The sequence below is a fragment of the Dromaius novaehollandiae genome, chromosome 5, assembly GCF_036370855.1.
Source record: "Dromaius novaehollandiae isolate bDroNov1 chromosome 5, bDroNov1.hap1, whole genome shotgun sequence".
NCBI lineage: Eukaryota > Metazoa > Chordata > Aves > Casuariiformes > Dromaiidae > Dromaius > Dromaius novaehollandiae.
In genome coordinates this window covers 18930479-18947311 of record NC_088102.1, presented here as the reverse complement: position 1 = coordinate 18947311, position 16833 = coordinate 18930479, and the positions used below count along the sequence as shown (strand labels likewise).

The 16833-nt window shown below is 43.9% G+C and overlaps 1 protein-coding gene across 2 annotated transcripts in view; it reads left to right on the top strand.

The window, feature by feature from the left end:
* RIN3 (Ras and Rab interactor 3) overlaps positions 1–16833 on the top strand; it is a 73600-nt gene that overhangs the window by 22783 nt on the left and 33984 nt on the right. For both annotated transcript variants that reach the window (XM_064512160.1, XM_064512161.1), the window contains exon 3: positions 3609–3723. In XM_064512160.1, the coding sequence (XP_064368230.1) occupies positions 3609–3723 (115 nt within the window). The remainder of the gene's footprint in view (positions 1–3608; positions 3724–16833) is intronic.

Sequence of the window (16833 nt, the reverse complement as noted above, 5' to 3'; positions counted from 1 at the left end):
CAGGCTCAGTGTCAGAAAATGGCAGACTTGTGCAAAGTTCAAAGCTTGCTTATGAAGGACTGATCTGTAGGAAAGGGAGCTCCCCATTCTTGGGGTGTTGGTGATGAGGCATGGTAAGCGGTAGGTATCCTGGTCAGGTTTTGGGAGGGCAAATGAACTGAGCTGATGTCAGAGCACCTCCTTCTCTGAGGAGGTGTGGACCTACCCCTCTGCTGAGTCCTGAAAAATATCTGTGACAGGGCTAATATCTAGCACAAACTGAATGACAACCTCCAGTGGGATTTCCCCATCCCACGTACCTGCCCACAATATAGACATCTGCTCTGGAGTGAGGCAGCTGGACCACCTCTGTTGCTGACAGAGAGACACCTTGGTAGTGCAACACAGTTCATCTCACCCGAAACCAGACTTCTCAAATAAGTTGGCCAAATTATGCTCAAGAAATCTCTATTTTTCTGTGCTGACTATAAAGAGAGACCTGAATGACTGTCTTCAATATAACTGTGTTTGGCTCTGAGTCTCCTCTGCTGTTAGCCACTCCTTGCAGGCAGGGCTGGTCTGCATCTCTGAGCAGCTATGGCAATAAGTCGTGCCTCTGTTCCTCCTGCTCACACCTTTCTTGGGCACTATCTTCAACTGCAGCACTAAGCAGGCAGCAGAAGAGCTTGCATGTCAGAGGTATCCCACATCAAGGGCAGGCTACCAGCTGCAGCGGAAAGCACGTGTTGATGTGCTAGGCTCTGTGCCTGGCTCTCCTTCGCCTGCTCTCCCACTTCCTAAAACTCACCTGAAGCTGAACCAGCTCCAGGCCTCTCCCATCACTGGCTATGATGGCAGAGACTCATTTGTCTACCAGTCCTGACCCAGGCAGTAGGGTTAGGTACAGCTCAGAAAACCCATCTCCCTCTTGTTTTAACAGCCGTGGTCCAATTTTAGCCTTTGAAGCCATGGAAACCAGTCTTGCTCATCAGAAAACAGAAGTGACTCATTTCCAGGTTTCACTTCTCTCCTTCTTTAAATTTAATTTCAAATGAAATACTTGACCAATGCAATGTAAGATAGTGCTGTCTAAGGCCCAAAGGTCACAGTAGCCTCTCAAGGTAGGTTACAGGGACCATTCTGTTATGTAGGTGGTAGGATCTGAGGCAGAGAGCTTGTAGGGCTTTTTACTGCCTGCAGATCCCTTCTCTTACATAGAATGTTGGGGCTGCCCTGTATTAGAAATAGGTCTGTTTTGGGCATGCACTTATTTGCCATGCATTTATATCCCATTTGGATTTTCTCTGCATTTTCATCAAATCTGAGCCCATACGGGCTCGGTTTCCTACTGATGGCTGAGGCCAAGGCCATAGCACTGTATCAGATTGCAAGACTGCCCCAAAACTGTGTTTAGCATGGTTGCTTCAAAGTGGCACAAGATGCTCTTATGATTGGGATTCATGCAGAGAAAGACCTTGACTTCTAGGCAGACTCTTCTTAATTCCTCTGTCTGAGAAATTAATGTTTTCTTGGTAGATTTCCACTGCATAATAATTGATAAATCATTTTATCGACTCACATGTCTCCTTTCCAGTATTAATATCCAGTCTCTAGAATTAGCCCAATTTTTTAATTCAGTTTTTATAAAAATACCTCAATTCTCTCCTGCCAAAATCTGCTCTCAAAGAAGATATAAGTGTAAAGATTACTTTGTCTTTGTATCTGAAGCTTCAAGGTACAAGCTAAAAATATCCTTGACAATGAGCTGTAATTAGAAACACTCTTAGCAGCTCACACGATGCAAAGAATGAGATCTCTTTTCTTTTCTTTTTTCTTTTTCTTTTTTCTTTTTTTTCCTTCTCACTTTTCTTTCTTTCTCTCTCTCTTCCTTTTTTTTTTTTTTTTTTTCCTCTTGTACTGGCTCCATTGGTGGGAGCCAATGGTTCCAACAGTTCCACTGGTTCCAAAAAAGGCTCAGGGTGGATCTTATCAGTGTGTATGAGTTCATGGGTATGTGTCTGACGGGAGAGAGTAAAGAAGACAGAGCCAAACTCTTCTCTGTGGTACCCAGTGAAAAGACAAGAGGCAATGGGCACAAACTGAAATACAAGAAATTCCATTTAAACATAAGAAAAAGAATTACTGTAAGGAAGGGCAGTTATACCCTGTAACAGGTTACCAAGGTGGAGTCTCCATTCCTGAAGACATCCAAAACCCGACTGGACACGGACCTGAGCAAACCTCTGTAGGTGACTGTGCTTTGAGCATAGGGGTTGGGCTAGATGATCTCCAGAGGTTCTTTCTAACCTCAACTGATCTGTGATTCTGGGACCAGTCAATACACTTGAGGGGAAGGCTGCTGTCCAGAGTGACCTAGACAGGCTGGAGGGATGGAGCTGACAGGAGCCTTATGAAATTCAGCAAGGACAATTGCAAAGTCCTGCTCCAGGGCAGAAAGAGCCCCTGGCAGTGTTACATGCTGGGTACTGTCTGGCTGGGGCAGCTCTGTGGAAAAGGCCCTGGGGAGCTAGTGGGCAGCAAGCTGAGAGTGGGCCAGCCACACGCTCTAGGAACGATGGGGGCCAGCAGCACCCTGGGCTGTATGAGCAGGGGCACGGGCAGGAGATTGAGAGAAGTGGTTATCCCCTTTTACTCAGCGCTTGGTAGAGCAGACCACACTGAGACGTTATGGCCAGTTCTGGGCTCCCTAGTACAGGAGAGACATTGACAAACTGAAGCAAGTTCAGCAGAGGCCACCAGGATGGTTGGGGGCTGGAGCAGTTGCCCTCTGAGGAGAGACTGAGGAACCAGGGCTTGTTCAGCTGAGAGGAGAGACTTCTTCGGAGATACCTTGCAACACCCGCCCAGTACCTACAGGAAGGTCTTTGAGGAGATGGAGCTGGGCTCCTTGCAGTGGTGCGTGGTTGGAAGGCAAGAGGAAATGGGCATACGTTGAAACTGGGGGGTTTCAGATTGGCTATTGGAGCAAAATTCCTCCCCGTCAGGACAGTCAGGCTATGGGACAGGTTGCCTGGAGAGGTTGTGCCCTCTCAGTCCTTGGAGGTTTTCAAGATCCGACTAGACAAAGTCCTGGCCTGATCTCATGGCTGATCCTGTTCTGAGCAGGAGGTTGGACTAGAGACTTCCTGAGGTCCCTTCCAACTTGAATTGTCCTATGGTCCTACGATAATACTTTACTATGAGACACGCTGGCCATCAGAGCCTTTTGCTTTACTTTTCACTCTTGCATATCTCAGTCCTCTCCCTCTACACATACAAAAGTGAGTCACTTGCTTTCAAGGTCTGATTGAGACATTCTAGGGTGAACTCTGCTTGATTTAGGGCACTTCTGTGAGGGGCATCACTTGACAAATTGTGAGTGCAGCTTCATACTGTTCAGTTAGTGAAATGGTTTGCCTTAGGCTTGAGGGGGACATCAGTGATGCATAGAAATTTTACTGGTTCCTTGTCTGATCTGAATTTCACCCAGAGAGAATGTCCCTTTAGTGACATTAGACCATTTAGAAGTGAAGCGAACTGATAAAGAACTTCACTGCCAGTAACCTAAAATAAAGTTCAGAAGCTCATGTAATTTAACTAAGCTCCTGATTCCTTTTCTCTTTTTTCAGATATTCTTGGTTAGGAAAGAGGGTAATGTGAACAACATGGTCCTTGCAGTCCGCCTGCCAGCCCAAAATGAGGCTCCTGACGTGCTGGAGTACAATATTAAAGAAGAAAAATCGAGTGAGTTCTCTACAAGCTTTTTTCTCTTGTTCTGATTATTATATAAACTCCTATTTTGATCACCAAGTACATATGCAATCTTGCTTGAAATGAGACTGTTCCTCTGGTGACTGGCAGTAGATCTTGGTTCTACAGTGTAGTTTGGTTAATATTTCCTGCAGTTGCTTTACCTCGGTTCCCCCATGGCTCTGCACCTTGTATTATCATTTGCAGACATGCAGTAATTGCAAACCTTTTGCCACAACTTTATATGTCAAGATTAAGAAAACAAGGGGGTAAGGGTTAGTTGCAGGATGTGGAAAATTTTTTCTTTATTTATTTTAAATTCACCTACAGCTTAGGTTTTGCATGGTGGAGAATTGCTTTTTGATGAATTGAGTTTTCCTTTGGGGCTAAAAGATGAAAGATTAAATCCTGCCTCCTAAAAAAGTCATTTATAGAAATGTCACTGCTTGGGTTGCATCCTGTGCATGAAATCTGATTCCTTAGAGTACATGCGAAGTAAAATATGGTACAAAAATTTCAGTGTGAGTTAGCCTAACTAGAAAGATTTTGTGCCTTGTTTCTCAAGCTAATTTGCTTCCTGTTTCTCATTTGTCACTAACTTAGCACAAAGCGTGTGTCCAGAGGTGTGGCTTTCTGATAGGAACAGGAATTAAATCAGTTAACACCGTATTCATACAAGCTGCAAAATAAGTGGGGCAGGGTAATTAAAAATTAGCTCTTGTTCAAAAAAAACCCACTGCCCTCGCATGTGCAGCCATGAAGATGGTGCATTCCTATCATGGATATTCACATTATTTTTAGCTTGAGTTCTGTCACTGTTGAGCTGTAGATACCGTCTTAGTTCTCCATGTTGCAGTATTTGACAGTAACACAGTGGGCCAACCGGGATCATGCTTTTGTTTCCTTTCTCATTTAGGGTAAGTAGCCTGGCTTTTGAATTTAGAGGAAACCGAATGAATTCTTGTTAGTAAAGGCAAAGGACTATATCTATTGCAGGTGGAGATGGTAAAAATTTGGTGTCTCAGAGATATCTAAAACATTAGCTTTGATTTATTGTCTCTCTGCATAACTCCAGCTCCTTTCTAAACTGGCTTAGGAAAGAAAATTATATGTTGTCAGAATACTTTAAGAGATTTTAAAATAAAATCTGAGTTTCTTTGTTAAATACTGTGGTAAATTTGGATTGCCTTAGCTTAATCAAGTATGCTTCACTCTCCCCTGCTATACCATAAGTCTAAATTTAGGATACTTCTGAATGCATGTGCTGGGTAACTGTAGGCCAAAGATGTTACCTTGCTAGGGAATGCATGTTTATTGAAAATGCAGTGTTATACCTCCTGAAAGTGTGTAAAATATGCCAACTGTATAGCACGAAGACCATGGTAGACTGGCAGGGTTTTTCCAGGCATCCAGTCTTTAACCTCAGAAAGTCCCTCTTTAGTTTTTCTGATCCTCCTGAAAGGAAACTTCAGCCTCCCACTGAACATCGCAAAGTGGGAAGTGAATCCTCTTGATTGCTACCTCCTCTTTGAATCTGTATGAAATTGAGCAGAGCTGGTGCACCTCCAGTTTTTTGAACGGAGCGGTCATAATTTCTCTGCCATTCAACCCTCTGAATCCCTGTCCCCAGCTGTGCTGGGAACAAGAGGTTTTGGTTTTGCCGGCCTATTCCTAATATTTCCTTTCTGAGTTGACATGTAAGCAAGGATCTGTGTAATCTGCCCCTGGAGAGTTACTTGTCCCTTTTTGATGGCTGACTCCTTCTAAAGGGTAAGAAGAAGTGGGAACAAATTCTTCTCTCTGTTACATCCTTGCAGCCCCTTAAACTCTGTGTTTGATTGTTCTTAGCAGGATGGATTCAGGCGTAAGTTGGAAGCTGAATTTGCTTTGACATATATAGTTCAGATTTTACAGAAATCCTCCCTTCCAGTTAAAATTCAAGTCACAACCCATCGCAGCTTACTATTTTGGAGCACCTTGCCAGCTGTTTCTTGTCCTCATGGAGAGCCAGTGCAGTCGCAGCTTCACGGGTGACATGAGGAAGCACATGCTATCCTTTGAGGGAGGCAGACTCAGTGATATAATGGCTCTGTTCCAGCTCGATCTTTTACTGTATGTAGCAAGTTTCACTCTTCAACTGTTTGTAAAAAGCCAGACTCATCCCATCCTGCTTTTCAGAGGGTATGTGAGAAAGTTTTTCCCAGTATCCTAATAATGTTATGTGGGTTACTGCCCAACCTCTGAGATCCATATATGAATGGCCATTCATGGAAGCATAAAAAAGGAAGTTTCCTAGCATTGCACCACTGAATAATGGTGGATCATTGTTTTTCTCTTTCTTTTCCCCATATCTGATCTGTCTTGTTGACATCTGATGAAATGTTTAGGGAATTGTAGTTTTCTGAGGGGAAGCCCTAATTTAATTGTGATTTTTATTTTTTTTTTGAAATCCTCAAAGAACCTACCATGTAAAAAGGTCAAGAAATTAAACCTCTTTCCATTTTTTCCCTGGGAGTTTTAACCTGTTTCATGAAGCAGGCCTTAAAATCATGAAATAGTAAAACAAAGAGGTTGAATTTTAAAAATTACCTTTTGGTTCTTCATCTTTGGTTGCACATCCTTTAGATATTCAGCATCTTCTGTATAGAGGCAGGAAGATTAAAGCTTGGTTCCAGCAACAGGTAGTTAAAGAACAAACAACATATACCATGTTGTCCATGAGAAAGCTGAGAAACCTGGCAACTTTTGAAGCCCTGGATCTCTGTGGTTTTGCTTCTCCACCTGAAGGATTGCATACTTTCCACTCAGATACACCGCAACACAGTGGAAGTCTTCCAGAAAGAGGGCATGTTACAAGATTTCCTCCATTTAAAGATGTAGTCTTCGGGAATATCTCTCAATCTCTCCTAAAATCTCAACTATTTTGGGTACTCTCGGTTCTGATAGCAGGCCCTTACTTCTGCTTAATTTCAAACCTGAGCTGTAACCTCAAATCCCTCAAGATCTGAACACTACTTCCTTAGCTAAGTTTTAGCCTGTAATTTCATTTGTTCAAATTCTCTTCTCAAATAGCAGGTCATAACCTCAGGTCCTGATTCTCCTTCCCCTTTATCTGTACAGAAAATCCTCCACTGACGTCAGTGACATTGCAGCAGTATTAAAAAATAAACGAATCTGGTGTAAATGTGCATGGACCCGTTAATGAGATGTTGAAGTAACATGTATTGAGAGTTCAGTGGAAGTAGCTGAGTATGACAGATCAGCTGGTACAGGTAGTGACAGTAATGTTTACTAGTCCTGTAAACACCAACAGTCACGAATGCTCATGCCATAGAGTTAAGGTCCTTTAATAGAAGAATGTTCTAACATCATATATTGAGTTTAACACTTCCTTTTTCTGGGATATTTTATGAATTATAGTTGAAATGAATTTGGTTTCATGAAAAACATGAGCTGACCATATACTTCTCTAGAGTTCTGCACATATGCTTTGGTGTGCACTGAGTAGTAATTGTTTTCCCCATTCTTCTGTACCAAGAAAAAGAGGATGTGATTCCTTTATAAATTTGCAGATTGAAGGGTAAATAGGAGAAGTAACTGCAATTGCACAGAATAAAGAACATGCTATTATTTTTTATAGATATAATTATAGAACTAATTTGCCAAATCAGCCAGTACTGGATATTGAATGCTGGGTGGTAAAGTGAGATGATACCACACAAAAATTAGACTACCTCTCTGTTACAGTAGCTGTTAACAGAGCAGCTACAACTGCAGCACAGAGTGGAGTCGCGCAGACTGACTCTGCGGGGATCCCTCTAATTTATTTCCTTCTGCAACCTGCACTCCTTCCCCTGAATTTCCAGTGTGGTCCTCCACAGAGAGGGATTTGGGAGTCTCAGATACCCAAACATAATGAATTTAATTATAGTAAGCATAACCTAGCAGGGGTTTACCCGTTCAGGTTCCTCAGTCTGCTCCCGTAATCCTGACACATGACTTCAAGGCTACCAAGGTGTGGAAGTGATGCAAGGTTGGAGCCTGGATTTTTAAAGTCGAATTTAAACAGCTATTGTTTATTTTTCAGTCTTTATCCATATTGACACAAACTAGTGAAAATTACTTGTTGAGTCTTCTAAAAAAACTTGCGCTGCGGCACATCTTCCTCTGGGACCTCAGTAGGTAGAGGAGGCAGGTGCTGGAGCTGTTGCTGTGGTGACCCTTGCCTGCAAAAATTTATCTCCTTTGAAATCTGTATTAGCTTCTTTCCCCTTGCATTTGTTAACTTTCCGTTTCCAGTATGGTTTCAGTGCCACCATTATCAGCCCCTTGCTTGTCACATTGCCCTCCAAGTGAATCATTATTTTCTTTTTATTCTCAGTCTGCTTCCTGGCTTAGCTGCTTGTGTTTTTAAACCATCTTTATCACTATTACTGTATTTCATGCCTGTTTGATAACAGGACTCTCTGTTGTGCCTACCTGCCCTGTTGAGCCTGGTGCTTCACAAGGGACAGTCACCTGCTCCTGCAAGAAAGCCCTGGGTTTATCCAGGCATTAGCTGACAGTTTGTCCGCTGTCGTTCGCTCGGGGCATGTAGTAAGGCCTGTCCTTCCTCAGGGTAGAAGGGCAGAGCGAACCCGAGTCCCGGGGGTCTGGCAGCTAAACAGGAGACCAAGGTCTTCTGGGGGCATCGGGGTGCTCTGCCCTGGCTCTGTGTCCATGAGGCTGCGTCTCGCTGGCAGCCAGCGGCTCGTTCCAGAAACGTTGCCTTCCCCTCTCAGGGGAAGTCCCCTCCCAAAGCAGGGGTGACTCAGTGAAAAAATAACCCAGCCTGAAAGAGGTTTTGCCTCATAATAGTGAGGTTTCAAAACACTGCTGAACTCCTTGGGCTTATCTCCTAAGGAATTCGAGGCCTGCTGGCCTGATCCTGCAGTGGGTACCAGCCCAAGGAACAGCACAAGCGCCTGAGCACCTGTGTCCTGATCCTCCAGGCACTGCTGCTGGCTTTGTCCACTTGGGCGACTGTTTCCCTGAGGTTATTCACATGTGCCCATGCTGCAGAGACACTGTCCGTGCTCCTTTTTGAAACCAGATCCAGATGTGACAAATTGCTACCAGGCATAGCTGTTCAGAAGCGTCTCTTCCAATTCTTCAGCAGGGCAGAAATTAGCCCCCTAAATTAATAAATGCATAGCTGGAGGAGGAGTTTGTAGCAAAGCCTTGTGTGTAATGTAGCTACTTGGTTTATTAAAGGAAAATTCTGAGACTTTAATAAAAATCATGCCTGGTTTGACCCTCCTGGCTTCTCTGGAGACAAACATTTAAAGAATTGGAGCATAACTGAGGTTTTGAAACAACCTTAACACAATTAATTAGGAAAGCCAAAATAAATTATCTCTGTGTAATACAGAAAATGTCCAGATCACAACTAATCCCACCTTTGAAAAATGAGGCATGCTGCCACTGCACACTGTAGATTATACTCAATTTCTGGTTTATGGACAGCAGCTATATTTCAGGTTGTACAGTTGGCTTGTAGTAAGGACCCACAATATACCTTGGCAGAAAAGATACAGACAATTGCTGCCCTCAAAAGCAGTTCAAGAGCAGTCACTGAGTATTGTCGCAGAATCGGAGGGCTGATAGCAAAAAGGTTGTTGATAAAGAAATTCAGTGTCCTCTGCTGGTCACCCTATTTGGCCTATCATAAAGTTAGACCCAACTGGGGAAGTTCAGGCTTGATCCAGATAAAAGATGCGTGAGACAGAGGGCTGGGATTTAGGAGAACACCATGAATCAAGTGAAACAGATGGCAGCCTGGTTCATTTTCTAACTGCTTTTACCAAAGGAAATCTGGATTCGTCTTGAGAGTTTGTGAGAACCTGACCACTTTGTACATCCATCACTCGCTGAGCTCTGTCCATCGAAGCAGGAGAGTTATACTGGTTCTAAAGACAGCAAGAAGGCAGGCCTTGCTGGCGACTCACAACAGCAATTTAGGCAGGCAAATGTGTTCCTAAGCACACAGGATTTTAAGAAGGGTGAAATCAATTAGACAAAGGAAGAGAGAATTTAAGAGCTAAGCTTTCACAGTCTGCTTTCTTGCCTGAATAGTCCCAAATAGGAGAAGTCTCTAAGGCCTTGAAAGCCAGCTGAACTCTCCACAGCCCAACCTTTTTCTATCATTACCAATTTACTTCAGCCACTTCCACACCTTCATTCCTCCTTCCCAAGCACAGAGGGGGGAAAAAAAACCATGTGTGGTTATAGACCATAGTCATTTCCACAGGAGTGAAAGGAAATGTATGGTTGTTTTGACTGTCCTGTAGGGATAGCAGATGGTAATTAAACAACAGTAATCAGGCAGCAGCATGTTTACAGAGAGGCATTAGAGCAACATTGGGGTGGGCTCTGTAGGTCACCTGAAGGCCTGGCTCTAAACAAAGCTGTTGGAGGCCCTTTATCGCCTAGCCAGGCTGAGGTGAGGGCTGGGAGCATGCCTTGTGCAGTGACAGAGCTTAGAGGCATGGGAAGCAAATTCTTCCCTGCACGGATCAGCAGGTCTGAGCACAGCGCGCGTGACTGCTGGGCAAGGCCTGGAAGAGAGAAGGCCGACTCTCAATAGAAACCACTTGCTACACACTCTCTGTTGGGTCAAACAACTGATGCTGGTAACGGACTTGCCTATTGCACTTTGTTGGCACCCTGGCAAAACCCTAAGTTCTTCATGACAATAAAAGCAGAGTTCCTTCCTTTATTTTATTAACATCTCTATTAATACGTGTTGCTGAGGCTGAATTAGCACCTCTGAAGACCAAAGTCCTTGTTTCTGGCATCCATGGCATGGTCAGGAGTATTTTACCACATGAGCTGCATTAAAGTACTGCACAAATGAGCTCAGGGGAAAAATGTGAGGATAGCTCAGTCACTGCTGATAGCTCAGTGGCCTGCTCACTATTTAGCTTCTTTAATGAGAGTGGCAAGTTGTGCAGATGACCTCTGTGATATGAAAATTTATGTGGAAGTGTTGGCAGCTCTTGCAATAGCCTCCCTGGTTTTGCAAGTCTTTTTGTTAACAGCCTGACTGCTGGAATCAGGAAGTGGAGTGAAGATAGATAGCATTTTTCTTTTTCTTTTTTCAGAAAGAGGGAGAAGCTTCTAACCCTCACAACTGCAGAGAAAAAGTTGCAGCTCTCCTAAAGGCTCAGGAAACAGAAGATATAGCAAAAAACCAACCCCCAATTTTTACAATCCATTTTCATTGCTTTTACTTTTGGTCTCTCCTGAATTGGAATGAAGATGGAAAAGATGGAAATCTGTGGTACTAAATGAGGTCAGAAAGATGGAATCATTCACTTCATAGCTGAAGTGAATGAACTGACATATGTGCTAATATTCGTGACACTAACTTCTTAGATGAAGCTATTTATTTGGGTAGCACTTTCAGATTTCCATTGGAGGCAGTGCTGAAGGTTTTCAAAACATGACTGGATGTCATGTCCTGAGCAACTTGGTCTGATTTCAGAACTGACCCTGCTTTGAGCAGGCAGTTGGGCAAGAGACCTCCTGAGGTCCCTTCCAGCCTGAATGATGCTGTGATGCCATGAGAGGCAACTAAGCAGGGAGACAAAGTCTGTCTACAGGCATACTCAGGGCAGATGGCAGTTCTCAGAAGGAGCCCTCAGAAGAGCAGAAAAAGCAATTCCCATTCTCTAAGACTCATGTTTTGGGAGTAATATTGCTAAGATTTACGAAGGCATGGTGGCGAGAGAGAATAAATAAAAAATAAATGTTTCCTATGTTAGCATTTGTCCTGTGATCTTCCCAGAGAAATATCTTTCCTTTCTTTGACAGGTACTTTGTGTATGGGGAAAGTGTGCTCAGTCTATTTAATCAGTGGACATTTCTGGTTGAAATAACTCACCTGAGATGTCTTAACATGCTTTAAAAGGCCCAGTAATGCCCCATAGCTTCAGTTTAATGCCCCTGTTTTTGCACAGGTGCTAAAGAGACTGTTCAGCTGGTTTAGGCAAATCCAATGAGTAAATGTACATCCTATTTCCTTCCAAAGTTGAGCCTCTGAAGTCAACTGTTTGCTCATCAGAGACCAGGCAGAAGGGCCCATCAGCAAGTGCATTCAGTTACTTCTGTTACCACTGTGATGGCACCATAGTCCTTTTTTAAATAGTCACTACAATCAAAACAGTTGGCCTCCTTGAATGGAAACCCTGCAGCTTTCAACACCAGAAAGAATTCTTACTATTGTAAACTAAGGCATGAAAAGCAAGTAAGACCATTTATAGCTCTGATTTCCTCTGAATAGATGAGAAGCTAAACCTGATATTATGGAGTGAAAAGATGAAGTTATTTATTTAATTCTGGTACTCCTGTGCTGCTATTCAGTGATAAAGCAGACAGAGAGGGGAATGCCATGGCAACCACCTCATGAACCACCCTGGAGACTTGTCTACTGGCCAGAAAGGTCATTAAGCCTCTTCAGCTCCAGTTTCACTATAGAAGGTGATTTTACTGAATACCCATAGAAGACAAAGACATCGGCAGTCCCAGTAACTAGGGTACGGTAGTCTTGTGAGCAAACTAGGTGGAAACGGATAGAGGCACTGTCCCTAGGAGAGGATGGGGCGAGGTATCCAGATGAGTTTAGGCGGTAGTTTTGTGTCTGCTTCATGCTGACGCTGCTGTCACAAGAAGCACTCTTGCCTGCCCGCAGCATCGGCCGCCTGTCTCCAAGCCCTCCTGCCCCTCCTGGCATCCTCCCTGCAGGGAGGATTTACAGCCAGGGAGGAGGGGGCAGTGCCGGCTTGGAGACACGAGAAAGCGGGGCAGAGTGGGAGGCGGGGGAAACGCTTCTTTGGCCAGCAGTGCCCCTGTGTGTTGAGTTACATGAAATCAAGCCTAGCATGGGAAAGGAAGTGATATCAGGACACAAGGGTGGCTGATGACTATGGGAAAGGGTGGGTGACAGACTGGAAGCAAAGGTCTACAGACAAAGTGAACAAAACTGGGGGGGGTAGTAGGCAGCCTGAGGACGGGATCACATCCTGCAGCGCTGGATAACTACATGAGCCTTTGAGGTGGTCTGGGTGAAGCAGAAAGGAAGCTGCCCACGGAGGCAGAAGCCCAGCAGAGCTGCCTCAATGTGCGAGAAGAGCCTGCAGGCAGGTGGCAAGCACCGTAGGGAAGGGTAGGAGGTTGGTGCAAGCCGCTGGCAAATTGCCCAGTGGAAAACAACCCCCAAAGGCAGCCAACGTGCTCTAGGCAGATCGGCCCTGGCCCTGTGCCGAGGAACTGCCCCATCCCCTCCCTGCAGCGCAGGGTGACTTCCTTTCCCAGGGCAGTCAGGGTCATCAAGCCCATTTTATAGACTGAAAACAGAGGCACAGGGAGCTGAAGGGGCTCAACCAGGCATCCGAAACAAGCCCAGCTTTTAGGTTTCCACAGCCCTGAGTCAGTACTTTATTTGCCGGGCCGCAGAGAGAGGCCCTTTGCCTGATGAGTACTCGGCTTTGCAACCTTACCTTACCTTGCTCAACACTACGACATCAACACTGCTATTCAGGCTCTTCCGTATGCTTTCTGTATACCCTGACAGGTCACTCTGTGCTGCAGTACCATTACGGAAGCCAATTTTTCCAGCTTACTTCAAAGGGATGTTTTTTCCTTGATTACTGCATGATGGAGTGTGTGATTGAGGCAAAGTAAGAAACTGTTGTCACCTCTGGGACTGACTGGCCTGACTAGGCTGAAAGCAGAAATGTGATGGAAAAAATAATAAGTTACAGAAGCCCTTGGGGGAGAAGATACCTCGTCCCTTCTCTTGACAAAAATGGCAGATTTCCCTAATTTCATCTCAATTAAGCAAATCATACATTTAAGCAGCAGAGCTTGTCAAACACTACTTTTTTGTCAAGAATTAGCCATTCTATGAATAGTAAAAGTTTGTGTATTTTTAGCAGTAGAGGTTGGAAAGGTTGAAGATGTAGTTAACTTTGCACTTCAGATTTTAAGTTTAATTGCATACAGGGAGGCCTTAGGGCATACAGGCTAGTATCATATTTTCCCTGTGGTAAATTACTCCTCTTCAGTGTGGTATATGTCTTGCCGTTAAGGAGAGTAGACTAACGAATGTTATCTCTTAAAGCGGTTCCTGTTGCTGCCAATGGTGCGTCTGTGCTACATCTCAGAAGACGTAGAGCTACCCTAGTTATCTTCAGATTAGCCTCGCTCAAACACAGATAACAATCTGCCTGCATCACCCAGCACTCAGCATGGGCTAATTTCCCCTCTTTATGTATTTCTCATTAACGAGAAATGTCGACCTCACCTACGCAGCTTCTTGGGATCAAAAGTTTACTGACAAGTGAGTCTGCCTCACTAGGTGCAGGAGGTGCCTGGGCAGCTGTGCCCAAGTCCCAGCGTCTGGCTCAAGGTGTGCAATTTTCCTGCTGCTTTCTCCTGTACTGGATCTCATCGGCCTCCACAGGTGATGCAAGGTCAAAGTGGGTGTCTACATGGGGTTTTGTAAGGACACAAGAGACGTTATCATTTTCTGGCCCAGAGACCATGGTTTGCCTGGAGCTGAAGGCTGAATGTTTCCTAGCCTCCTTCTAAGAATGTCTAACCTAGACATCTTTCCACTGTTAGTCAGCCTGTCTGTGACATGGATGAGTTCTCCCTTATTCCCATCGTTATTAACCCTGAAAATTCACTTTGTTTCAAGGAGTTCCCACTCAGAAGACTCCTCTAAAGTAGAAGCCCACAGTCTTGGTTTGGCAAGAAGAGCAACCAAGGGTGGTGTATTGTAAAACATAGTATGAGGACACATTTTATAACCTGTTGTGCAAGTTCACCATTACTCCTTTAAATGCAAGAGTGCACATGCAAAGCAGAAAGTCTCACCAAGTGCATTTGAACCAAGTTCCGCATCACTTTGATGCACTGCTTATTTTAAACATAAAACGCTTGTGCAGCTGCTTTTTCAAGATGTAACACCACCAGGTTTCTGTGTGGTTTACATGTTGTTTTGGAAACATTCTATTGCTTATGGTGGGTTTTTTTTTTCTTTTTTTGTTAACTCTCATCCTGAAGAGTTACCTGCCCTCTCTCCATACAAACATTTTCATTTTTATGTTATGCTTTAAACCATCAGGATTGTGGGAGAAACCTGCTGGAAAGAAGCCCTCATAGTCTTGTTCGCATTATTCTAATCCTCACCTTATTGCCTTATTTTTCACTCCCAGAAGGAATAATGCAAAATGTACATTTAATTAGAGCAAGAGACTATGCATGCTATTCTAGGATAATGTCTTACACTGCTCAGCATACTACCCTGAGCATAACCCCAAAACAGCTGGTTTTAAAACAGTTATGCTAAATCAGTACCCATAATACCAGTGGCCTTGTCTCAGTGGCCAAACTGGAACAAATTATAAGTAATTTTTGCCCTTGGACAGAGTTTGCTCTTTGAAGTTCTTAAAGAGATTAATAAACAAGAATTTAGGCTTATAAATGAGGTAAATAAGATACTGCTCAAAGTAAACTGAGGGAAGTAAGCTCATGCTTTAAGCTTTGACTAGGTTTCTCAAAGTCACTAAGAATGCAGTCTATCCCACTCAATAGTTTAATCAGAAGACCTTCTTTGGCCTGGCCTGCAGTTAGGCAGGACCAAAGCTCTATAAGGTAGAAGTATCACATTTTCCTTTTTTGGCTGCCCTACTGATCTCTGCCATTTCAGAGTGGGTTTGTCCCCTTCATCACTCACCTTTGGAAAGTTTGGTCTTTTACCCTTCTTCCTGGAAGTCTCTCATGCACAGTGTGGTTTGGGGTACCCGATGACTTCCCTTAAACTTTTCTGAAAACTTCCTTTTTCTATATGATTAACTCAACTTTATGGTATTTCATGATGTATCTCAGACTCAGAGAGACAAACTTTTCTGAAAAGTAAATGGAAAAAAATTGGAAATTAGTAAAAAACATACAAATCAGAACATACATTTTTTCACGTATGGGTTGATTCTCAGAATTATCTATACAGCCTGGAAATTGTTTCTAAGAAATAAAGCCCCAGGATATAAAATAATAGCATCCTTTTCTGTTACACAATGCACAGGGGAGACCTTTTTATACATCCAAAGGCCTGGTTTACCTTACAAAGTTTTACCAAAGAAATTTGCCTTCTGAGAGCAACTTGCATATATCTGTATCCAGTTTGTCCTGTCAGCCATAGCCCTGGGCCCTGACAAGTTGAATCGCCGTGCGGGGCAACATAAATTTTGTACTACCATTGTAATGTATGGGTAGATCCTGAATTACCTGTGGAAATGTTGCACCTCTGGCAATGATCTCACAATGCTCAACCGCTTACAGCGGGGACCACTCTGATCAAATGAGTCCCCTGCTCCCCTGGGTGCCCCTCACTCCTCAGCACTTCAGAAAGGTCAAGCTTCCCTCTATGTCCCCCCGTGGGAACAAGAATACAGACCCCTGCAAGGCTACATCTAAAACTCCAGATAAACCTCATGTTGCTATCAGGTCCTGGAAAGAAGTCTTGGATTTTTCTCAGGCTGTGGCTGAAGAAACAGTGCAAACCAGGTATGGAACTTCAGTTGGATGTAAGAAGTTTATTTGAACCCTGCAAAGGAAATAAAGAGTGAGGATCTGACAAGAAAGGCAGGTATCTTTGAAACTTAACAGTCATTCACTAGACCATGCCCATCTCTTAACCCCTGAAATGAATGGCAGTGCCTGTGGCCCTGCTAGGACTCTTCACATGGATACCTGTAAGTAAAACACTGAGGAGCTGTGATACTTTTCTTTTGATACAAGCGTTAGCTGTGGTTGAAGTACCCTTGAAAGCCACTCTCTCAACCCCTGCTGTAATGCTAATCACAACAAGGAGGAAACAGAACGGTGAAATGACTGTAATACATGTCTGCTCAAGCGTCCTGTGTCAGAGGCAATGCGACAGGGCAACTGAAGGAGCTTATGCTGAACTAAAGGCATAAAATCTAAGTGTACACTAAGGTACTATCCAGCTGCTCGGGTGAATGTGGATGAGCCAAGGTATAACAGATTGGCCAACAT